Below are 25,680 nucleotides of genomic sequence, written 5' to 3' on the forward strand. Positions count from 1 at the left end.
CAGATACAAATTGTCCAGCTCCAACATTTTGTATCGATAAAGAGCATTTTCAAGAAGGCGCTGGGTTTCTAGATAATTACGCCTGTCCCCTGCAGGGCAGACCCCCTGCTCATCATATAAAAAATTTGGTTTAGTATGTATCCATTCCATAAAGGGTGATGTAGGTTGACCATTCCCCTTGTTGGAACACCGAGGTGAACGAACGTGTATGAAATATTTTATTCTGTTACCACGTTAATAAACTGTGGTTTTAGTTACCTTATCGTGAGTTTGCTATTTGCTGTGCTGTGGTGACCTCCGGATTGGATTAGCTGCTTGGTTTTTGGTGTTTCAAGATGTAACACTGGTAAGGATAGGAAAGTTAACTGTTGTGGATGTGAGGTGAAGAGAACATGTTTATAGAATTATAGCATTATATGAATATATAACCAGCAAGAAAGAAGAGAATCTCTTTCTTCGACTATTTGGCTATGTGATGGTTAACATGAAAATAGGAATTGCAGGGGACTTTAAATGTGATTTATAGGGAAAATATAAAAAGAAATGGAAAGATGTACAGGAAGGGATAACGTGGTGAATTAGTTGTGTGGAACAAAAGTCAATGGACTTATAGAAGGAGGAACTTGAATATAAAATTGATTTTGTTGTATTATTGGAAGGCTTAGGGGTAGCAGATGGAGATAGAGTTGTGACATTTTTTTCAGACCATTTAGCAAAATGGATGTGAGTGATGGAAAAAAGAGCATATATTAAAATATGAAAGGGGAATAAAAACAATAAATAAGAAATTATGGGATGAAATTGGAGAGTTGGAAGTACTGCACTGGTCAGAAGGGTGGATTGAATTTAAAAAGAAGCATAACAAGTGTTTTCAATGCCAGGATGATATAAGAAAGGAAGAGAAAGTGAAGTATAAGAAAATGTACAGAAATATACTACAGAATTTAGAGAACAATACAATAGAGTATTATGATATGGGAAAGGAAATATATAACAGAAACTGAGAAAAAAATTAAGATATAACAGTTTAGGCAAATATATTATTTACAAAGGAGATGGGAGAAGCCACTGCATATTTAAGTAAAATAGTAAAGGAAGATATTAATATAATGAGGAAAATTAAAAGGAGAAGTTAAAAGAACACAAGACCAAATGATGAGTATTGTAGTGTATTATGTGAAAAATATGTACAACAGTAAAAAGAAGGAAACCAAGGGAGAATGGAAAGTAATAAAAAACTAGAATGAGTGAAGGAAGAATTTGAAAAATAAATTACTATTTATGAATTGGAGGAAGTACTTTGGAAAGTAAATGTTGATTCAATATCAGGACCAAATGGTACAGGGTATCAAATATACTATAAACTGAAGGATTGGCAAACACAGTACTGTGTACATGTACTGAATGAATGGTTGAAGAAAGTGTTTGTTTATGAAGAGTTAGGTAGTGGGATATCATTTATATGAAAGAAAGACGAGACAAATGAAGTAAAGAATTGGAGACACTAAATAACCCAGATTATAACATTTATATGAAAATAATACAGAGGAGAATGGAAGAAAAGATGAAGGATATTATGGAAGAAAGTATATATGGTATAAAAGGGAACGGATGTCAAGAATTGTTATTGGTTGCGAAAGAAATTGTGGATGATATTACAAGAAAATAGAGGATGGGAAACTTATGGTAGATGATAGCAAGGCACTTGATACAGTAGAGCATGACGCTTTGTGGGATGTTATAGAGAAGTATGGAATAGGTAACAGAATTAGGAGAGTGTGTATGTCAGCATATCAAAATAATAGAGTATGAGTGTTAGAGAACGGGTGGTGGAATAAAGAAATATGCATGAAGTGTGGTATAAGACAAGGATGTCCCATGACTGGAATATTTTTGCATTGGTAATGAATGCAATAGTGAGTGAAGTAGCTTACAAAATGAAAGATGCTAGATATGTGATGCAAAAGGATGTGGTGATTCCAGTAGTTTTGACGTATACTGACAATATATTTGTAGTTGCTAAGAACAAATTATGGATGAGTAAAGTGTTGGTTTGTCTGAATGGATGTTTAAGTAAATGGGAATGATATAGAATAAAGACAAAATTAAGTGTTTGAGTGACGTGGTGAAAACTGGAGATACGTATTTAAGCAATAATTAAAGGCTAAGTGTGATATATCAGGATTTACCCACAGTTGGCATGGTTTGATCACAAGGGTGAAGCCTTAGTGATTAAACAAAGCCAACCATGAGTAAATCCTGATATAACCACACCCAGAAGTGGATTATTGCTATTATACAATGCCATTAAGAAAGAAATTGCTCACCCTTATTAATAATATCTTTGTATAAGACTGCCAAAGTGTTCCTCAGTGTTTTTCATTCTTTACCGACATACTGAGCATTAGTATGGGTAGGACTTGCAGCTCCACACTTGGACAGTACATCAGTGCAGTACAGGAGAAGCAATGGAGCAAGGGAATCTCATTGCTATGTATATGGGGTCTATATTATATTGTTGACAGCTGACAATGTCGACTCTGAATTGTTCGACACCAAAATGTCGAAATACAAAAATAGCGAACGGCCAAATAATAGATTTCCTTCCTACAGAAAGAAATTGGTTGGCTGTTCTCTGACACCTGCCCTTTCCCTGAGTGTAATGCAGTTTCAGAGTTAGAATATTTAGTTAGGGTGGGTGTGGGAGGTGAAGCCCCCCTCTCAAATATGTTTGTTTATGTGTGTCATTGGTGTTTGGCCAACAGATTTCTTTCCAACGGAAAGAAATCGGTTACTTGACCGTTCACTATTTTTGTAGTTTGACATTTTGTTGTTGAACAATTCAGAATCGACATTGTCAGCTGTCGACAATATAATATATACCCCATGTATATATGTGTGTGTGTGTGTGTGTGTGTGTGTGTGTGTGTGTGTGTGTGTGTGTGTGTGTGTGTGTGTGTGTGTGTGTGTGTGTGTGTTTGCGTATGTTTATTTTTTTTCCGTCTTGATTTTACAAGGGTAAGAGCAGAAATAGAAGGAAAAATCATGTACTTTTCTGTGTCTTTATTTTTGAGAACTCACTTGAATTTTCTTCTGCTTTGCTCTGTCCCTCAGCATAATAGAAAGTCTGGCTACTCAATAGTACTTCAGCAGACAGACGTTTTTTCTGTTAGCATATGCTTGATTTACAAGGGGCACACTGATTGGGCTGTCCAATCAGCATGCTAATTTTTTTAATATAAATGACATCACTGTATAATTGTCAATGAATGAAGTGTCGTTGTTAGGGCTAAAATTTAGGAAAAGTGAGGTAGTTATAATGCAAAGAGAGGGTTTGATAAAAGAAATGAAGGAAATATGTCTTCTGTGGATGACATATAGATTGGCATTCAGCAAAATGGCTTATCTGATCAATTCTGTATTAATGGGAAAATAGCATATTTGTCAAATGTTTATATGATCACAGAAAATTATGAAAAGGAAATGGTGCAATTGGTGTTTTCTTTTACATGGGGTTCATGATTAAACCCAATAAAACAGGTGTGTTGAATATGAGTGAAGATGAAGTGGGACTGGAGTTAAATCTAGTTGTTATTCTGCTTCTTTAAACTTGCAGATATTATTAAAGTGGATAAAGGAAAATAATTACAAATTAATAGTGAGAATGTTTAACTATAAGCACAAAAAGGTCTAGGAAATAATAAGAATAAGAAAAAAAAAACAACAATGATATGTAAATGAAGAAATTAAAAATTGTAAAGAAAAAATACTAACATGAGAGATAATTGATGAAACAATATTATTATGTAAATCCATGGGAAGTGAAGAAAACTATTAAGGTAAGGAAAAAGTGGTGTATCAAGATAGTGCATCAGGATTTCCTTTGGAGACTGGAATAAAAGTTACTAGTTAAGGGGAATATACCATATAAAAAGAAAGTTAAAAGCGTTTGCTTATTTTGTGGGGAGGAAGAGACAACCGAACATGTTTTCTGAAATGTAAAAGAGTGGTGAAACTCTAGAAAAAGTTTTCCGATGAAACTTTTTTGAGAATATGAATGACATACACAATATAGATAGGCTTCCTATTGAAATGGCAGCACTCAAAATGCAGAGTGCCAATAAAGCCCCCAAAATACCAAAAAAAAAGGAGAAGAGTGACTTCTGAAAATTGCTCTTCTTCTTTAAAGTTCTTTTTGCAGGAGAGCAAGCTCCTACACTCCCCCACACCCAAACTTATATATATCAAATCTAAGACTGCCATACCTTGGAGGAAAGGGTATATTCCAAGAAATTGAATTTCAAAGTATATGTAAGTCTGATCTTTTGGCCATTCAGCTTCTATACTTCAGGACTCGACGTGGAAGGTCCTGACATTTCAAATGGTAACCATATAGATATGAATATGATTTTGTATGGGTGTTATATGAATAAGAAGAAAGAATGTGTGAGAAGGGTCAATAAGAGTTTATGTAACATGATTTATTTGGAATGAAAACACTGAACAATTTTTTTAACGGGAAATGGATTTTGGTAGATATATTGTAAAAAGTTAGATTACGGCTGTGGAAGAAGGAGTGGGGATCAATTATGGAAGAACAACAATGAAGATTTATAAGAAAAAATGATAAATACTAAAACAAATAGAAATGTGTGTGTATGTGCCTGCAAATGTGTAGATTTTGTAAATATGACAGTAAAGAACACCTACTCTTTTTTGATAAGTGCTGTAAGATCTTTTACATCCACCTTAGCTACCACCAATTCAAAATAGACAGGTCCTCAGTTTAACATCTAATCAGAAGGAATACATACTCAAGAGTGCACTACCCCTCCTATGTTGCACTTTAGTGTCAATAATCCATCTACATAATGTGGGAATAAAACTCACAGTCTTTTGCACCAAAGGTGAGTGTGCTACCTGTTGTAGTACTGACACCACAAACTGAATGCATTTTGGTGCATCTTTTCATTTCTATGGGAAAGTTTTGTATAAAGCAAACTTCAAACTACTTGCATCCAAAGTGGAAAGCTTCACTATTCCCTTGCAGAAGGATAATGATATCCAGGATGCGGAATCCTACACCAAGGCACTCTATATGCATCTTCAGGATTGCATGGACCGTGCTATCCCAAATAAAACCAAGACTCCTTCCTCAAGCAAGAAGAAACCAGTCTGGTGGATCCCGGCCACAAGCAAACTTTACAATAAAAGGAGGAGACTTATACAAAAAAAGGCCAAATCTCAAGTAGAAAAATCATCCCTGATCAGCATTAGTAAAAAATTGAGGGTCCTCATCAAATCAACTAAAGCTAATTTTGAAAAGAAAGTTGCCAAGGATGCCAAGGATAACCATAAGGCCTTCTATGGCTACATCAAAAACCTAAATGGCAATGCTCAGGTCTGTTCTGAGCTAGTACAAAATGGAACAAAATACACTGACCCTTTTGACATTGCCAACATCTTGGCTGACAGGTTCAGTGCAAATCCCCACCCCCCCACCCCCCCCACCTACAGGGCCTATTACCATTCCAGAGGATTGTGTAAGTCCAATTATTACTGATACGTTGGTTAACAAGGCTCTATCTAAAGCTAAAAACACTGCCTCCATGGGACCAGATTGTGTCCCAGGCTGTATCATACGTGAGCTCCAAAAGGAATTAACCCCGCATCTTAATACCCTGTTCAGTCTCAGCCTCTCCACAGGATATGTGCCCATAGAGTGGCGCACAACAACGGTGGTCCCATTACACAAGGTTGGGGCCACAACTGACCCTGGGAACTACTGACCAATAAGCCTGACCAGCCTGATCTGTAAGGCTATGGAGCGAATCATTATGGAACTCATAAATGGAGATATTGGAAACCTCCAGTCGCTGGACCCCACACAGTTCGGCTTGGTCAAGGGCAGATCATGCCTCCTGAACCTGGTGGATTTCTTTGAGACAGTTACTCAGGCTATAGATAAGGGAAAGGAGGTACACACGGCTTACCTTGACCTTGCTAAAGCATTTGACACCATTCCCTATTCAGGTATTATTGATAAGCTCACCAGCCTGGGCATAAACCCTTACGTCACAAGATGGATCACAAACTGGCTCTCAGACAGATCCCATAAAGTAAGAGTAGCGGGATCTATGTCCGAATCCAGACCAGTAATGAGTGGTGTGCCTCAGGGCTCTGTCCTGGGGCCTCTCCTGTTTGGCGTATACTTCTCAGAAGTACAGGCAAGCACGGAAGGGCTGTGGCTGACTAAGTTTGCGGATGACTGCAAACTGGGTAATATAATAGAGTCTCCGGCCGACATGGAGATCCTCCAGAAGGCCTTAAATGAGACTGATGCATGGTGTCAAAGCCAAGGTCTCAAGCTAAATGCAAAAAAATGTGTAGTAATCCCGTTTGGAAAAAACAGGGTACCCGCAAACTACAACATAGGAGGTAATCCCCTGAAATCTGAAGAAGAAATAAGGGATCTAGGGACCCAAGTAGATAGTCAGCTTTCTTTTGATAACCATGTTGCCAAAGTGGTTAGAAAATCCTTCTATGTGACCCATCTGATCACGAAAGGGTTTGCATCAAGATCTAAGGATGTAATGGTGCCCCTCTACTATTCCCTCATCAGACCCATTATTGAGTACAATGCACCAATTGGAATGTACCTGGCTAGACATCTCCAGCAGCTGGAGAGACCACAGAGGTACCTAACTAAGAGGATTACTCGCCTCAAACAGTTGCCCTATGCAGCACGATTGAAAAAGCTAAGACTGTTCTCTGTTGCATACCGCTTTCTCAGAGGCGATCTCTGTCTAATGTATAGAGCCATGTCGAACCCAGAATTGTTGAACATGCTCCATCTAAACCAAATCTACTTGAGCTACTCGCTCCAGGGATATAAACCTCAACACAACAATGAATAGAATATGCTGGAGAGATAGATTCCCTTTGCAGAGACTTCCCTTACTATGGAACAGGGTCCCGATCTACATAAGACAGAGCCCCTCACTATCACTCTTCAAGAGGAACCGTGATGAGTGGATGGATAACAGAAAGTTCACACCGGGATCACACCAACAGCACTACTAGATAGGGGCCATGGGTACTAGCTGCTAGTACAAGGGTCTAGGGAACTACTAAAGGGGTGGTGAATACCACACAACATGGCTGGGCTAATATATGCCTTCGAGCAGACAGCCCAGTACCAACCTATGAACCTATAAAGTGTATACAGTTAAATGCATTGTTACAATTTTTCAATAAAGATGGCATATTGTAGAAAAAAATTATGAATTACTTAAGCTAAACAAAATGAAGTATATCAGACAGCAGTAATTTGACTGTGGACTATACTGATTCTATGATTTACATGTTGATTTTTGTTGCTCCACATGCTGAAGATAAGTATTGTTTGTATATTGTTCCAGTTAATAAGCCTGTGTGTGCAGCACTGTACAAAGTTTGTGCATACATATACAAACCCTGAATCATGGCTAAGAATTACAGATATCACTGCAGTCATTTTGAATCTGGCTAAGAACTGTAAATGTAACTGAATTCACCTGTCTAAATAAAAGTCTTATAAGCATTTCAAAGCTCCATCTTATTGTATGACAATATCATCTGAAAATTACTCTAACTTGAAGTTTTGAAAGTTTCAAATATATTAACTGACTGGAAAACATTGACCTGAATGCCTCCTACCTCATCACTGTCTGAAGAACTGTATTCTTCTTCCTTAGACTGTATCTGAGAGGGTGTTCTGCTCCTGGAAAATACAAGCCACCCAAAATAAATATGGTTCTGCACTCCACTATCATTTTCACAATGCATCTCTTAATTATTTTCTGATAATGTTAACTCACAGCTGGGTAAAAAACACATAAAAAATGAAACTGTATTTATATTTTGCTTGACAGCAGATGTTTCTATGAAACCACTGTATCTCATCCTGTCCTACCCAATCAAGTTTAAGACATTAAAAAATGATTTGGGAGACAGTTAAAATTCTGTAGAAATGCATACATAAAATCATATGAGAACATACACTTTAAAACAACTTTTTTCAATCTTTTTTTATTACTTTTAAATAGAAATAACAGAATGTAACATTAAAATATAAAAATTATGTAAATTGAAAATAATATAAATTTCAAAAAAAGAAAACAAACTATTTATATTATATACCAATTGCCCAAGAGAAAATTATAAGCAAGCAAAAAAAAAAAATCACAAAAAATTTAAAGCTTTATGCTCTGCTTTGTTTATATTTTCACAAGAGTTCATTCTAGTGAATGTTACAGAAGTTAAAAATCCAAAAAAAAAAAGTTTTTATTTAACTTGGAGAAGTCTTGTAGTGGCCAGAAAATGAGAAACAGGAGGAAGAAATCTTCACCACCTCAATTTGAAGAATTTCTTTTACTTCTAAAAGATGCTACTAATAAAGAAATTGCAACCAAAATAAATAGACGATGGGAATCAGTAAACTCCACGTAGACTTCATGTGACTACAAGAAATGGATGTGACGGCATGTCCAAGTATCAAAATACTGTCAATCCATAGTAATGAAGTGGCAACTGTAGGATACAGACTCCTCTTCTAGCTAGAGGCACATACACATGCACGCATGCGCACACACACACACACACACACACACACACACACACACACACACACACAGTTGACTACAGTGAGAACAGAACTCCTTCCTATTTATGTACACAGACAACAGGACTCAGCAATTTGCACAAGTGCCATGGCACAAGTCTGACTCTTACAAGGCTGTAGGCCAACTTATAGTGGATGACATCAGCAGTGGATTAAGAAGAGAAGATGTTGGGAGGCCTGCATGAAATGGATGTGTAGGCATGTGCAAGTATCAAAATACTATCAATCCATAGGAATGGAGTGGTAACTCTAGGATACACACTTCTACTTTTCTGGCTAGACACATACACACACACAGATGATTGCAGTGAGAACAGAATCCCTACCTATCTAAGTACACAGACTACAGAGCTCAGTAATTTACACAAACGTCACAGCACAAGTTTGTTAAGGTTGCAGAACAACTTATAGTGCATAACATCAGCTCTGGATCATCATCATCATCATCCCTTTTTTCCCATTTACATGGGGTCGGGGTATTGTATTAACCGTCAGCAACTCTCTCGATTCAGTGCCACTCTCCTGCCTTCTTCAACACTCATGCCTGACTGTCGCAGATCTTCTTTCACACAATCCATCCACCTCTTTGCTGGATGTGCTTGCTTCCTCTTACCTTCTTCCTGTCTGTCCCAAATCTCCCTCACCAGATTGTCTTCTGCTTTTCTACACATGTGCCCATACCATCGTAATCTGTTCTCTTTGATCTTTTCTGCAATTGGAGCTACTTTGGCTTCTGCTCTTATGTCCTCATTTCTTCGCCTGTCCCACAGTGTGCATCCTACCACCTTTCTCAGGCACTTCATTTCCATCACCTCTAGCTTCTTCAACTGTTCTGCCTTTACTGCCCAGGTTTCTGTACCATACAGTAGTACTGGTTGCACCACTGTCTTGTACGCCTTACTTTCAGCTTCTTTGGCATTCTTCTGTCATATACTACACCTGATACTCTATGCCAGTTGGCTGCAGCCCCTCTGATTCTAGCTTTGACCTCTTCATTCAGACTACCCTTCTCCTCAACCACCCCTCCCAAATACTTGAAGTTGTTTACCTGTTCCACTATCTTCCCATCTATCTCTATTCTCAGCTTCTTCTGATTTCCCCAATCTGCTGCCATTACCACTGTCTTATCTGTGCTTAGTTTCATCCCATGTGCCTTCAGATTTGCATTCCATTCTCCTATCCTTTGCTGAAGTTCTAGATCAGAGTCTGCCTGTACTGCCACATCATCTGCATACAGCAGCTTTGTTGCTCTGACCCCTCCAACCTGTTTGCTGATGTAGTCCATTACCAGTATGAACAGCAGTGGGCTCAGAGCTGAACCCTGGTGTACACCCACTCCCACTGGGAACCCCTCAGTGAGGCCAAACACTGTTCGTCACTGGGTCCTTGTACATAGCCTGTACTAATTCTACCAATGTTTCTGGGACTTCAAACCACCGCAGTACTGCCCAGATCAGCTTTCTTGGGACCTTGTCATATGCTTTCTCCAAGTCTAGGAAAGCCCAGTTTGACTCTCTCCTCTTCTCTAGTTTCTTCTCAAGTATCTGTCTCAATGCAAACATCGGGTCAATTGTGCTGCATCCTGATCTGAATCCAAACTGTTCATCTCCCATCATACATTCTACTATTCTGCGTATCCGTTTATCAATCACCCTCTCCAGAACTCTCATGCAATGTGGTAGGAGTTTGATGCCTCTGTACTGTCCACAGTTGTGGATGTCCCCTTTGTTCTTGTACACTGGCACGAGTATGCTTATTCTCCAGTCATCTGGGATACACCTTTCTCTCCACACTGCAATTAGTACCCTCAGGAGCCATTTCTCCTCTAGCTTACCCAGCATCTTTATCATATCTGCTGTGACCTCATCTGAGCCTGCTGCTTTCCCTGACTTCATTCTCCTTAGTGCTGCTCTTACTTCTTCTAAGCTGGGCTCCTCTTCTACTCTCATTGTAGGCTGTTTCTGGGGCAGTACCGCTTCTGTGGGGTTTTCTTCATTCAGAAGCTGCTGGAAATACTCCTTCCATCTGCCTTTGATGTTCTGTGGGCTGGTAAGCAGGTTGTTGCTGGAATCCCTTATGAAAGGTGTCTGACTATCTTCTTTATATTTCTGTCTTTGCCTTGCAACCTGGTATAGTTTCTTTGTGCCCCTTACTGAGTCACTTTCCAGAAGTTGATAGAGTGCCTCTGATGCCCTATTCTTTGCTATTGCAACTTCTTTCTTAGTTTCTTTGTTAGCCAACCAGTAGTCCTTCCTAGCTTGGTCAATCTTTTCAATCTCCCTCTTCTTCCTGCACTCCTTCTTTCTTTTGATTACTTCCTGCACTTCTGCATTCTACCACCAGCTTTCCTTATGTACCTTATTTCCATACCTGGCTCGGCCACATATCTTTTCTGTAGTCCTAACATATGCTGTTTTAGGCACTGCCACTCTTCTTCAACTCCACCTATTTTCTCCTCTTCTTAGGGTGCTAGAGCCCTGAGTAATTCCTTGAACTGCTGTACTTTCTCTCCAGTCAACTTCCAGGTCTTCAGCCTGGTCTCTGTTGACCTTAGAGCTTTCTCTGACCACTGCTTGCAGCTGATTGTGGCAACTACTGGTTTATGCTGTGAACCAACTGTTTCACTGGGGATGACTTTACAATCATGGATTCTACCCCAGTGCCTTTTCCTTACTAGGAGGAAGTCTACCTGAGTTGCATGTTGGCTATTCTTGTATGTGATCTTGTGACTGTCTCTCTTTCTGAACCATGTGTTGGCTACTATCAAGCCATTTGCCAGACAGAAGTCTAGAATGACTTCTCCTTCTTTATTCCTATTGCTCCACCCATGTGGACCCAGGCAGTCCTCATATCCTGTTCTGTCTGTCCTGATATGTGCATTTATCAACACCAATTCATGTTGTCCTGCTTTATCTAGTAGGTCCTGCAACTGCTGTCTGAATGCACTCTTTTCCTCACGATCACAACCCTGCTGTGGGGCATAGGCTGAGATTATAAACACTGTCCTATCATTACACTGGAGTCTGATTGCCATGAGTCTGTCATTAATTCTGATGATATCCCTCACTGACTTCTGAAGCCTCTGTCTCACCACAATTCCTACACCATTTCTAGCCTGTCCACCACCTGAGTAGTAGAGTCTGGATCCCAAGCCAAGTGGCTTTGTTGCACTGCCCTTCCATCTCGTCTCTTGGATACATAGGATGTCCAGCCTCCTCCATATCATCATGTCATCCACTTCTAAGCTGCATCCTGTCAGTGAACCTACATTAAGCGTAGCAATTCTCAGTTCATGTTTGGCAGGTTGGTTGGTTTTATGTCCAGCTTTCACTCAACAGAGCTATCCCAGGTAACCCAGGCTGGGCAACTAGACACCGTCCAGCCAGTAGCCTATTGACCCAGGGCTGCTGTTTTTTTTATGGCAGACACACACTGGCCAATAGGGGCATATATACCCCTCCCACCATTAGCATGGGTCCCTGGCGTGGGTCAGAGAGTAGGCCGGGTCTTCAACCCACTTATCACTGGTAACTACCCATGCCCATTTTTTGGCAACACTCAACATGACCGAATCACCTAGAGCTCTGGATGTAGGACAGAATATGATAGGATGTCTGCATAGGTTCATAGCTTCCTATGAGGTTACTAGGCTAATGGCCTTAGGGCCTTTACAAGCCTAGCCATGTAAAAACTCAAATACCCTTATTGAGCATAATTAGATGTTCATTGTTAGCACAGCAATTTTGTGATCAGCACCGACTGGCCCTATCCATGATGGACATAGGTGCCACCCCAGGGGTGAATTTATATTCAGCCATCCAGTTGTCACATTTGTGCTTGACTAGAGTCATTGAGAAGGACTGCTTCACATGCAGTGGGAGCCTAATACAGAGGAGTGGCAATCACTGGGAGTTGAATCTGTGTCTCCAGCATGTTCTGTTTATGTCACAGTCTAGGTTGAGATCCCTGGAGCAATTTATTCTTGTCCCATTTGATTTGTGGATGCCCAGCATTTACATTACGGCAAGATCTGAGATTGCTTTGTAGCCCAGTCCCAAGTTGCTTCTCAGCAGCGTGTATGACACTGAGTACAGTGGCAGAGCATTCAGTCTTTCCATGTATGTCATGTTTTGGAGGCCCTGGATTCTCTTGGTCAGAAACCTCTGTAGTCTCTCCAGTTGCTGCAATTGTCTGATGAGGTATGTAGAGAAGGGTGCATTGTACTCAATTAGTGGTCTGATAAGGGATAAGTACAGTGGAGCTATGACATCCCTGGTCTTGGATGTGATGCCATTAGTTATGAGGTGGGCAATATAGAATGTGTGTCTTACCAATATGGTCACATAGTGATTGAAGACTGTGCTCCCAAGTCTAGCACCACTGAGTCTGGGCTGAGAGGGGTGCAATGTATGACATAATTAACAGGGCTACCTTTTTGTCAAACAGGACAATGAGGCATTTTCTTGCGATAAGTTTCAGTCCATGCGTTTGGCACCAATCATTTGTCTGTGGCAACCCTTTCTGTAATATGTTAACATCGTTGGGGGACCCTATATGATTGCAACCAGTCGATAGTCCTCTGAAAACTTGGTAAGCCATAGGCCATCTACCTTCACCTGAACTTCAGAGAAATAGTTTGCAAACAATAGTGGGCCCAGCATAGATCCCTTGAGGTACTCCACTGGTAACTGGTCTACTGGTGAAGGTGGAGTCCCCACCTTTGACCGTGTGCATTCTGTCGGTGAGCCAGTTGGCTACCCAGTTGTCTACCCATCTAGTAATGTATGGGTTACTTCCCAGATAGGAGAGTTTCTCTATAATACCTGAATGAGGGATTGTGCCAAAGGACTTGGCTAAATCAAGATAGGTGGAATGCCCTTTTTTCCCCACATCCAGGGCTTTGGGGACATTATCAAAACAGTACACTAGGTTTAATAAGTAAGATCTCCCCTTGACAAAACCAATATGGGTCAGGTCAAGAGTGTTCGAGGTCACCTATGTCCCTATGGATAAGGTCCATGATGAATCTTTCCACAGCCTTGCAGAGATGGCTGGTTAGACTTATGGGTCTATAGTTCCCAGGGTCAGTTGATGGATGTGTAGGCATGTTCAACTGTGAAGATAACTCTAGTTCTGCATGTTACTGGATTGGCGTGCACTGCATATCACACAAATTTGATATTAATTCATGTAATGTATTTTATATATCTGGAGACATCAGTGTTGCAATGCATGGGGGAGGCAACACATGGTTGCATTGTAAATGTGTGCTTAAGTCTCCACATGTAGTTTCCTGGCATAAAGAGTAAAATGGGCAGTAAACAGCATTAATACATGTTAAATTTGGCTTTGCATATGGCAGCAGTGAGCAGTGGGTTTGCTGCTCGATGGTTGGCAAAGTGTTTGCACATGCAAGATATACATTTACATTATTTTCCCTGTTTGTGCATAGTTAATCAGTGCTCAAATGCAAACCAAATTGCTAAAAGTATGAAAGTTAGTACTGAGTGTATGACACACACCTGCTGCTTAACTGACTCTGTGGCAGCAGGTGTAAATGCACTGATGCATTTCTTTATGAGCCCAGATGATACTGGGTTTGAATCCAGGGGTATCTAATACTTTTAAATAAATGGTAATAATACAATGACATCAATTCTTTATAGTACATGAGTTGTTGCATGTTGACATAGCACAGTGGGTTTAAGCAACATTGCAAGGAGGCAACATCAGCATTGTAGGACCGCTCACCACTCATTTGGCATTGATGTGCGATGCCAAAATCCATGCAAACATAGAGGCCAAAAAGTGAAGGGATCCATTGCTTTTTCTGCTACTTTCGTGTGTTATGTGTGATTCGATTTTTTGACCAGATTATAGGTGTTAAAATGGGATAGATATGAAAGTTGTGAAATGGGGAGCAAACAGGGGAAAGAACAAAGTGAAGCAATAAAGGAATGTGTAGGAGGTAAGTAGGAAAGAATCATCGCTATCCATTTCTTCAACAGTAAAGACTGATAATATATGCAGAATATTAGCCAAATTTGAACTGTCACATCCAGAGATAGGGATAAAAACAATGTAATCATATAGTATAGCCAACTGGACCAAATCAAGTGAGTCAAGAAGACCTATGTGAGAAATGGAGAGCTATGTATGGGATGATATCTTTTTTTGTGGGACAATTGCCCATTTTTTTTTCTTTAATAAGAGAGGAATATTGGGTAAGGCATGTAGGTATGTCTGAGTCAGGTAAGTTTGGTAGGTGAGGAAGCAAATGCAAATAAGACAAGACACATTGATGGTGAAGGACACAAAAGGTTGGGGGGACACCATGATTGGGGTGAGTGAGGGGATAACGCAGGCTTATGCCCATCAAACATGGAGACACTGAGAATGGTGCCCTTGCTCAATCGACTGCCATCACTGTCCCCTTATTCCACTGGTGGTTGGAGTGCTTGATGTCTTCTCCTATGGACCAGGAGGTAGAACAGCCTCTCCATCTGGCATAGGCATGCATCAATGGTGCAGTGCACAATCCAACGCACCAACCTGGCATCTCGTGGTGGGTGATGAAATCCCCACCTCCACCAATGCTCCCAGACTGTACCACTGCAACAGCTGCCAGGGCAGTACTACCTGAGGGTGCAGTGCAGGGGTTTCAGAGGCAGTGCTGCCAGGTTGGGTCCCAGATATGCTGGGCATCAGTGCTGTACCCGGTGGAGCAGGGGCAGGCTAATCCACTGAGGTTGGCCTACCTTACTGTGCTGTGAAGCATATAGTGATGTGGTACAGATGAATGACATGGAGACATTTTGATGACACATAATAGAAAATAAAAAAGAGAGATAAGGGTTGGGGTGAGAGAAAAAAAGAGTTAAAATTAGTACCATCGTATGCATTAACACAATTATACAACTACTTTATCTGAAGTATAATATTTAAGTATATGTCTTAACAAATACACACTATAACTATAGATTGCTGACAGTAATCCTTGAAATGTGCATATATTGCACATGTGTGTGTTTCAGTTATACAGATTACAGTTAACAGCAGGCATTTGTGCCACTTGTATAGAGTTTAAGTTAAGGTAAATAGAAATGCAGCATTGTATAGTTGTGATTTGTTGTATTTGAACCCACAACCTCTGACTAAGGTTTAATATTAGATTCCTAAAGTTGGTTTGTGCTAAGAACTAATGCATGCATACTTGCTTTTATAGTTATGACATGCATGCTCAATTTGCTACAACTATATAAAAAAAATCAAAAATCTATCTTTAACTTTTAAAGCTACAATAGCACTTCTCTTGTGCTGTACACATACCACTTGCTTCCCTCAGTCTCTCTATTACAGTAAGATGAACCTGTCTATTGAACTCACATTTGGTATTATCTCCAAAGCTAGTTATGAAAATAAAATTGCCAAAGATTCCAAAGATAACCACAAGGCATTCTATAACTATGTCAAGAATCTAAATGACAATGCTCAGATCTGCTCTGAGCTACAACAGAATGGCATTAAATATACTGATCCCAAGGATATTGCCAATATCCTGGCAGATCAATTCAGTGCCAACTTCACCCCCCACCCCCTAAATGGCCCATCTCAATACCGGAAGATTGCCAAATTCCGGTAATAACGGCCACACAGGTAAAAAACTCACTCTCCAAAGCTAAGAATACAGCATGCATGGGACCAGATGATATCCTGGGCTGTGTACTACATAAACCACAAAAGTAGAGATGCAGGCAAAATAAAAAAGACTTGTAACCAAAAATAAATTTTGCCTTAGACACCACGAAGGAAACTCGCTATCCACAAGAACTCCGTTTATTGTAAGAACAGTAAAAATAACGCTGCAATCTTCATCAGAAAAGACTGAAACAATCAGTTTAACATCACTTCTGGTTATATACCCTACCCAATTAGTGTAAATAATGTCAATTAGTAAAAATGTCATTCAACTTTACAAACAGTGTTTATAAAATTTTTCCAAACAGACTTAAAAGTAAATAAGTATATGACTAAAAATAAATAAACATACTTTATTTAAAAACTTGTTTGGTAATATAAGTTACCACATTAAAACCACTCAGTTTTAAAACCTATTTGACTTGTTTGTTCTAAAACGATGTGCATGGAAAAGTGACATTGTGGTGTAAATACAACAGCATTACAATTTTGTGATCTGAGTTTTAACACTGGCTACAAATAGTCATTCAAACCTGGTTTCTGTTTTTATCCTAGGGCATGAGGAACAAAGCCACATTGTATATGTACACCTCAGGCCAATTCTATTCTTTAGTAGTACCTCCAAACTCAAAGATTTGTTTCAAAATCCTTCCCATAAATAAATTTTAAAGGGCTCTGGTCAAAGTCTGAAATTTGAACAAATCTTGACCATTCGAAATAGTTTTTAGTGCCTGAATCATTTAGAATTACCTGTCCTAAGATAGGGGCATCTGTGCCTTTCTTGAACCACTTCAGATAAGGCCCCATCACACACATTCTACATTCATTTAAAAATTCTACATCGCCTGAAGTCATTCTACTGGACCCCGACAAGTTGTCCTCTTAATCAAATTTTTCTTGAGGTTAGGATGTACCCTTTGGTAATGGAGATATGAATTAGAAAAAAGGTTTTTTCGTATGCATACTTGAGGAAACCCCTTAGCCTCCAAGTAAACACTGTTCTGCATTTGCCTCAATGTAAAATCCAAAAAAAGTAGTACTTTTTTTGTCCAATCAAAAAAAATGGAACCTTTCCATGTCTGTCCAAAATATACATATATCATCCAGGACCAACATTGAGTAAATGGACTATTCAAAATAAATAGTTTCTCCCACCAAATTTCAAAACAATGTTGTATGTGAGAGTTAGCGCCATGGCAACACCTTTGTTTTGTTTGAAGAATTTCTTGAAAGTACATGTAATTATTTTTCAAAATAATTTCCATGAATAAAAGGCAATTAGTAAAATCAAACATTGCCTGTTCCAACCATAAAAGGCCTGTCTCATGTGGGATAGAACCAAATAAGTCCACTATATCAAGAGTGATAAAAATAAGGTCTGATGAAAATAATTCTGTTTTAACACACCTTAAAAAATCCCAAGAATCCTTGAGGACTATGTCCCCAGTGTATGACAAAGCCTTCAGTTTGTCGTCTACAAATTTGGCTAATGGTGTAGTGATAGACCCCTCGGCCGAAACTATTAGCCTCAGTGGTGGATCCATGGGGTTCTTATGAACCTTTGGTATACCAAATACCGCCGGAACTCGGGGGTGTTGGTTAAATAGAAAGTTATATTGATCCTTGTTAATAGAACCGTCCAACAGTAAATCATCTAACATTAAGTGTATTTTACGTTTGGCTATATTCACCTCGTTGATCGAGGCCTTAGAATATTTACTTGTGTCATGTAAGGAATCTCTCATCTTTGATTCATAACAAATGTTGTCCATAAGGACTGTCCCCCCTCCCTTATCAGGATGCATCACCCTCAAATTCTCATTCAGTTTGATATCATTAAGCAATTTCTTCTCAGTCAGATTTACTGTTGGACGGTTCTATTAACAAGGATCAATATAACTTTCTATTTAACCAACACCCCCATGTTCCGACGGTATTTGGTATACCAAAGGTTCAAAAGAACCCCATGGATCCACCACTGAGGCTAATAGTTTCGGCCGAGGGGTCTATCACTACACCATTAGCCAAATTTGTAGACTACAAACTGAAGGCTTTGTCATACACTGGGGACATAGTCCTCAAGGATTCTTGGGATTTTTTAAGGTGTGTTAAAACAGAATTATTTTCATCAGACCTTATTTTTATCACTCGATATAGTGGACTTATTTGGTTCTATCCCACATGAGACAGGCCTTTTATGGTTGGAACAGGCAATGTTAGACCAAGGTACATTTTCTCACCTTGATTTTACTAATTGCCTTTTATTCATGGAAATTATTTTGAAAAATAATTACATGTACTTTCAAGGGGAATTCTTCAAACAAAACAAAGGTGTTGCCATGGGCACTAAATGTGCCCCTACATACGCGAACATTGTTTTGAAATGGTGGGAGAAACTATTTATTTTGAATAGTCCATTTACTCAATGTTGGTCCTTGTACAAGAGATTTCTGGACGATATATGTATATTTTGGACAGACACTATGGAAAGGTTCCATGAATTTTTGGATTACTTGAAAAGTACTACCAACTTTTTGGATTTTACATTTGAGGCAAATGCAGAACAGTGTGTTTACTTGGACATTATACTTAAAAAACAGGCTAAGGGGTTTTCCTCAAGTATACATCGTAAGAAAACCTTTTCTAATTCATATCTCCATTACCAAAGTGCACATCCCTACTTTCAAAAGAAAAATTTAGTTAAGGGACAACTTGTCAGGGTCAGTAGAATGACTTCAGACGATGTAGAATTTTTAAATGAATGTAAGAATGTGTGTAGTATGTTGGTAGATAGGGGCTATCCAAGATCTTTACTTGATGGGGCCTTATCTGAAGTGGTTCAAGAAAGGCACAAAAGATTTGCCCCTATCTTAGGACAGAGTAATTCTACTTTGACCAATGATTCAGGCACTAAAAAAACTATTTCATACGACACAGCATATATACTTGATTACACAGGTGATTCAGCACCTATTAGGGAAGTGATATCCAAGGAATGGTCAAGATTTGTTCAAATTTCAGACCTACCTTTTGACCACAAGAGCCCTTTAAAATTTATTTATCGGAAGGATACAAATTTGAAACAAATCTTTGAGTTTGGAGGTACTAAAGTTAAGAATATTGGCCCACGGGGGGTGGGTACATACCAATGTGGCTTTTGTTCTCAATGCCCTAGGATAAAAAACAGAAAGGAGATTTTTTTGCAAGCTAGGAATAGAACACTTACTAGCAGAGGTACATATAATTGCAATAGCAATGGCATTGTTTACCTTGCAACTTGTAATTTTTGCACCTCGTTTTATGTGGGAAAAACAGAAAGGAAGCTGAGATGTCGCATTTATGAACATCTATATGAAATTAAAAAACAAAATATGAAAAATGCTTTGTTTAGACATCAAGCTTCCTGCCCACAAGCAGAATTTTCTTTCTTTGTGTTAGGATATAAGGGGTGGTTTATGGGAAGACAAATTGGAATACAAAGAGTTATACTGGCAGATAATACTAGAATGTAATAAATTACCAGGTTTGAATGACTATTTGTCTATTAAGCCAGTGTTAAAACTCAGATCAGCAAAATTGTAATGCTGTTGTATTTACACCACAATGTCACTAGATGTCACTATTTTCCATGTATTGCACATCAAATACGTTTTAGAACAAACAAGTCAAATAGGTTTTAAAACTGAGTGGTTTTAATGTGGTAACTTATATTACCAAACAAGTTTTTTTAAATAAAGTATGTTTATTTATTTTTTAGTCATATACATACTTACTTATTTACTTTTAAGTCTGTTTGGAAAAAATTTTATAAACACTGTAAAGTTGAATGACAAATCACAAACTGTTTTTTTACTAATTGACATTATTTACACTAATTGGTTCTTATTGGTGTTGGATAGTTAACAGGGTAGGGTATATAACCAGAAGTGATGTTAAACTGAGTGTTTCAGTCTTTTCTGATGAAGATTGTGGATCGAAAACGTATTTTGGATTTCCAACGTTATTTTTACTGTGTACTACATAAACAACAAAATGAACTGGCACCTCACCTAAGTGTCATGTTTAAACATAGCCTCACCTCAGGCTTCATGCCCACTGAGTGGTGCACAGCTACAGTTATCCCACTCCACAAGGGGCCTGATCTGCAAGGCCATGTAGTGTATTATCATGGATCTTATAAACAAAGACATTGGCAACCTTCAAACACTGGACCCCACCCAGCTTGGGTTAGTGAGGGGACAATCTTGTCTCCTGAACCTGATTGACTTCTTCAAATCAGTCTCCAGAGCCGTGGATGAGGATAAGGTGGTCCACACAGGCTATCTGGGCCTTGCCAAGGCCTTTGACACCATCTCCCACTCTGGAGTCATAGACAGACTTACTAAGCTGGGCATGAATCCCTACGTCACGTGATGGGTTGCCAACTGGCTTACTAACAGAACCCACACTGTAAAAGTAGCCCACTCCAAATCCAGCTCCAGAGAAGTGACAAGTGGAGTAGCTCAGGGTACAGTCCAGGGACCGTTCTTGTTTGGCATCTACTTCTCTGAAGTACAGGCCAACACTAAGGGACTCTGGCTAACTAAGTTTGCAGATTACTGCAAACTGGGAGCCATTATTGAATCCCCAAATGATGTGGATACTCTACAAAAGGGCCTTACAGAAACAGATGTTTGGTGCCAGAGCCATGGGCTCAAGCTCAATGCCAAAAAATGTATAGTTATCTCCTTTGGGGAAAAAAATGTACCCATGAATTACCACATAGGTGGCAGTACACTAAACACTGAAAGTGTGATAAGAGACTTAGGGACACAGGTGGACAGTGGTCTCACGTTTGATAACCACATTGCCACAACAGTCAGGAAATACTTTTATATGGCACACCTCATCACTAAGGGCTTTTCATCCAGAGAAAAGGAGGTCATTGTCCCACTGTACTCATCCCTCATTAGACCCATTATAGAATACAACGCCCCATTTGGTATGTACCTCTCAAGACATCTGCAACAACTGAAAAGGCTGCAGAAATACCTCACTAAATGAATCACAGGCTTAAAACAGATGCCCTACGCTGGCCGCCTTAAAAAACTCCAGCTATACTCTGTCGCATACCGTCTACTCAGAGGCGATCTCTACTTAACATACAAGGCCATGTCAAACCCAGAGCTGTTGAACATGCTACACTTAAAGAAATCCAAATCCCTCAAAGCCACACACTCCAGGAATCTAAACCTTGTCATCACAATAAATAAAACATGCTGGAGGGATAGGATCCTGACCCAGAGACTCCCAGACTCTGGAATAGACTGCCCATACATGTCAAGCAAAGCACCTCTTTGGCCCTCTTCAAAAGGAACCTTGACGATTGGATGGGAGAAAGGAAATTCACCCTGGGTATCACGTCAGTCACCCTGCTAGACAGGGGTCCAGGGAAGTAAATAGTGTGGGAAGAAATAGCTAGGGAATTGCTATGGCTAGGCTTGTATAGGCCCTAGGGCCGATAGCCTAGTACCAACCTATGAACCTATTAGCTGGGGAAAGAAAAGAAGGTCATTATGCATATCAGACTTGCCTATATTTAGCTTTCTAACTATTACAAATACTCTCTTATGATCATACTTACACAGCTGTGGGATAGACGCAGTCTCAAATTCATTCAAACAATGGTTGAGGGTATCCCTTAGTTCATTAAAATAATGCTTACACTGCTCTCCACTGTGTGGGAGTTTTGAGGTGTTGCAAATGTATGTGTGTGACCTAACAAGGCTCTCATATAGAGATCCAGTTATATGTGTTATGTAATTATGAAGGCCATGCAAGTCAAGATAGCAGAATTATACTTACAGAAATAAAGTAGACAGTATACTCTCAGTTATACATCTAAAACCATAATAAAGATGTCTTATCCTTCATGCCTACAATTCCTATCAGCAGCACTATCTAAAATGTAAGTGAGAGTGAATATAATGGGAAGTGGAACAACAGTAAAAATGTCTGGAATATCCTGTATTAGAACCCAAGACCATGTGAATGGCAGTCCTACACTTACACTTGTTGCCATAAGAATGTTGAAATAACCCTTGTCTATTTTTCAGTTCATTGCTATAAAGTGCACTGTCACAGCAGTAAAAATATGTTGCACACCTTGTACTAGAACCCAGGACCATCTATACAACAGCCCTACACTTACACTTACTGGACTAGTTACATAACATTTTCATAATTTGCTACTCATTCTTACATTCTCTGTGTTAACTCCCTCACAACACCACTTAGCACATTTGCGTGGTGACCAACAAATTTAATTGAATGCATCTGTTTTCAGTTATTGGTTGTCTGAGTTCTGTCTGCGGGTGTTTGGGAACCTTGCTAACCACCGTGCAATACTGCTATGAGAAGTTGTGTGAGGGAAAGCAAAAACTGCAACAACGTATTGTTTTTTACCTTTACACTTTTACAGACCCCCTGTATGCAGGTGTTCTGCAAGTGATCTGCCTGCTTCCTCGTTGGGTCACTAGTCCAAGTTTGCACACTGCTAAGCTTTGTGCAAATGAGATAAGCACAGCCAAAACTGACATTCATTTTCTCCACTTCCCTTGTTTGCACTAAGCCATGCACTGTGCAAACATTGGCAAAAAAAGGGAAAGGAAACTGAAGAAAAGCAATCTATAACACTACAAAATGTTAGCACACATGAAACATTTGTACTCAGGTCTGGATTTGAACTCTCACTACAATTAACCTTCAGAACACTATAATGGTGTCTTATTCCTCTTTGCCACACAAACACCTTTGCAGCAGGGAATTGAAATCATTCTGCATACAACCAACTGCAACATCACCTACACTACTATAAAACCATATAAGTCATTTGCACATGTATTAATTTTGGTGATTACACAACCATTTATGAATATTGCTTGCAAATATGCAGCTCTGTCTTATCTCTCTGTATTTGCTGTTCATTCTTGCCTTATCTGACCAGTAATCTTAGACATGCAGAGTGTAAGCCATTCTATATCAGTGTCCATAACATGTGTGAGGATATTAAATGGTAAAAACATAATATACAGCTGCCAATAAATGAAGGGGAGGCTGGATGCTAATGTTCAGAACCTGTGAACTGTGTGCTACTTACTTACATTTCCAACCTTGACAAAAATCACTTCTATTACTTTGTAAGTCTAACCTGACACACTAACTGGATGTAGGGCCATCTGCATTGCTGTTGTATTTTCCTTTTCCCTACCAATAATCATTCACAGTTGCAATCCATTAAAAACAAACACTGAGAGGGTGCCTCCATTATGTTTAAATCTGTTACACGAAGCCAGGTATTTGGGATTCAGCAATTCTAATGAGTTCATATCTGATTTGCATCTTCACCATGCTGAAAGCTCTGAATCTACACCATAAAAAAGGAAACCATGTAGCTAGGGAACCTGAAGGTGAGGAGACTTGCATATGTGTAGAACATAGAAAAGAGGCTATTACCTAAGGATATATCTGCACATTTTTTCAGCTATATACTGCATATGCTGAAATGTCATTAAGAAAAATATGTTCAATATTTATATATATATTTTGATTAGCAAATGCTACACTTTTATCTGTATGCAAAAGTTAGAAGTCTGCTGATGGTATGGGCATATTTGCCAGGGCATTTCACATGTATACATAATTGGCAATACCTTATAATGGAATGTTCTGTGTTAAATCTGTAGATGTTTCAGAGACATTAAATTTGATAGCACTTTCAGCATTTCAATTATTTATTTATTTTATTTTATTTTACATTTGTTATCCATGAAAGTCCAACTGGACACATGTCCATTTTTAGCAAAGGCTCAGGGAGAAAAGTTCCAGTTACAAACTTACACAATTTCAATTTCAGTTACACAACTTCAACAATGGCTTGTTAGCAAAATGTGTCATTTGCCTGTTCTTTTGGAGGTGGGGAGTAAAGCTGCATTTCTGTTATGGCACAAACAAGGATATGTTGCTATCGTTACTCTCCCTTTTGGCATCCAGCCTATTGCTCATATTTCAACTCTTTAGATTGTTTTATGTTTCTCCAGTGAGTAATACTAAAATGTTACCTTTTCTGTTTTATCTGGGAAAAGTTATTTTGTAGTTATGTGATACTTATGTGTATTATCCTTCTGTTGCCTTTTAGGACACCTAGGACTATGGCATCCAGACTTCTCAATCCCTGAAAACCACCCTTCAATGACTCTGAGAATCAGATCATTGTGGAAATTTTTAGGCAATATGGTGCCTTTCTGTTTGAGATGGTAATGGGGATATGTCAGGCAGAATGTAAATTTGGCAACAGATAGTTGCAAATGTCAATGCAGTAGGTGGCCACAGTAGGACATATGATCAGGTGCACCATAGGAGCACTGACATGATCTCATCTGCATGGAGGAGCACAGCTGCAGTGCCGGTATTTAGATAGATATCAGGGGGCTGCTACACAGCCATCACTAACAGTAAATGAAGAGTTCCTGTCCATTATCAGGGATCCAGACAGCTGCCAGGAAAGTGCAGAACAGCATATTCTTGACATTGGTGCTACTGTTTCAGGGACAGCAAGTATATCCCAGGAGGAGCTTCCAAGTAGGCTTTTGTACCTCAGTTGTTAAATAATGTTGTATACTAAAATAGTTACATCAATATATAAGTTCTGTTTAAGAAGAAGTTGGTTGGAGGGAGACTGAAGATTGCTACATTTAACAACACATTCTGATTGATTACACATGGGGTTTAGGTTGGGCTTGTCATCCAAGTTCTTGTTGAAAATATAGTTAATAGACCTATAAAGGGCAAAACGTTTTATCCCCTGTGTCACTGTTAATTGTGATAATGTTGTCCTTACCTTTTGCTTAACGTCTTCCATGACCATTCCACATAGGGAGCATACCACACAGTAAGCCAAACATTTTTATGTCAGTGCTGATGGTCAGTTTAAAGAAATATTTTAGTGTGTGATGTTGATGTCTGGACTGTTGTGTGTAATAGTGGCACCACTGCTAGTTTGTTAGCATATACTGAACTATAGTAGTGTATGTATTAATTTTTTCCTGTGTTTGTTGCTTAGTATTACAAGTGATCCTGACAGTGGAAGTGTGGGACTTCTACCACCTGATGTCAGAGTATCAGCAGATTCTGATGACGATGATTGTGGTGGCCAAACAGAGGCACAGATGGGGATGCAGAGGTTGTATCTGACACTGAGGTTGACATACAGCCATCCCCTGAAATTTCATTAGACACAGCCAGTGAGCCTACGCCCCCCCCCATTCCAGTGAGCCCTCAGA

The 25,680-nt window shown here is 39.3% G+C and overlaps 1 protein-coding gene across 1 annotated transcript in view; it reads right to left on the minus strand.

The window, feature by feature from the left end:
• CFAP100 (cilia and flagella associated protein 100) overlaps positions 1-25,680 on the minus strand; it is a 375,752-nt gene that overhangs the window by 183,688 nt on the left and 166,384 nt on the right. The window contains exon 7 of the mRNA XM_044078592.1: positions 7,699-7,762. Coding sequence (XP_043934527.1) covers positions 7,699-7,762 — 64 coding nt within the window. The remainder of the gene's footprint in view (positions 1-7,698; positions 7,763-25,680) is intronic.

Source organism: Protopterus annectens, chromosome 7.part1 (genome assembly GCF_019279795.1).
Source record: "Protopterus annectens isolate FY-2018-M chromosome 7.part1, PAN1.0, whole genome shotgun sequence".
Taxonomy (NCBI): domain Eukaryota; kingdom Metazoa; phylum Chordata; order Ceratodontiformes; family Protopteridae; genus Protopterus; species Protopterus annectens.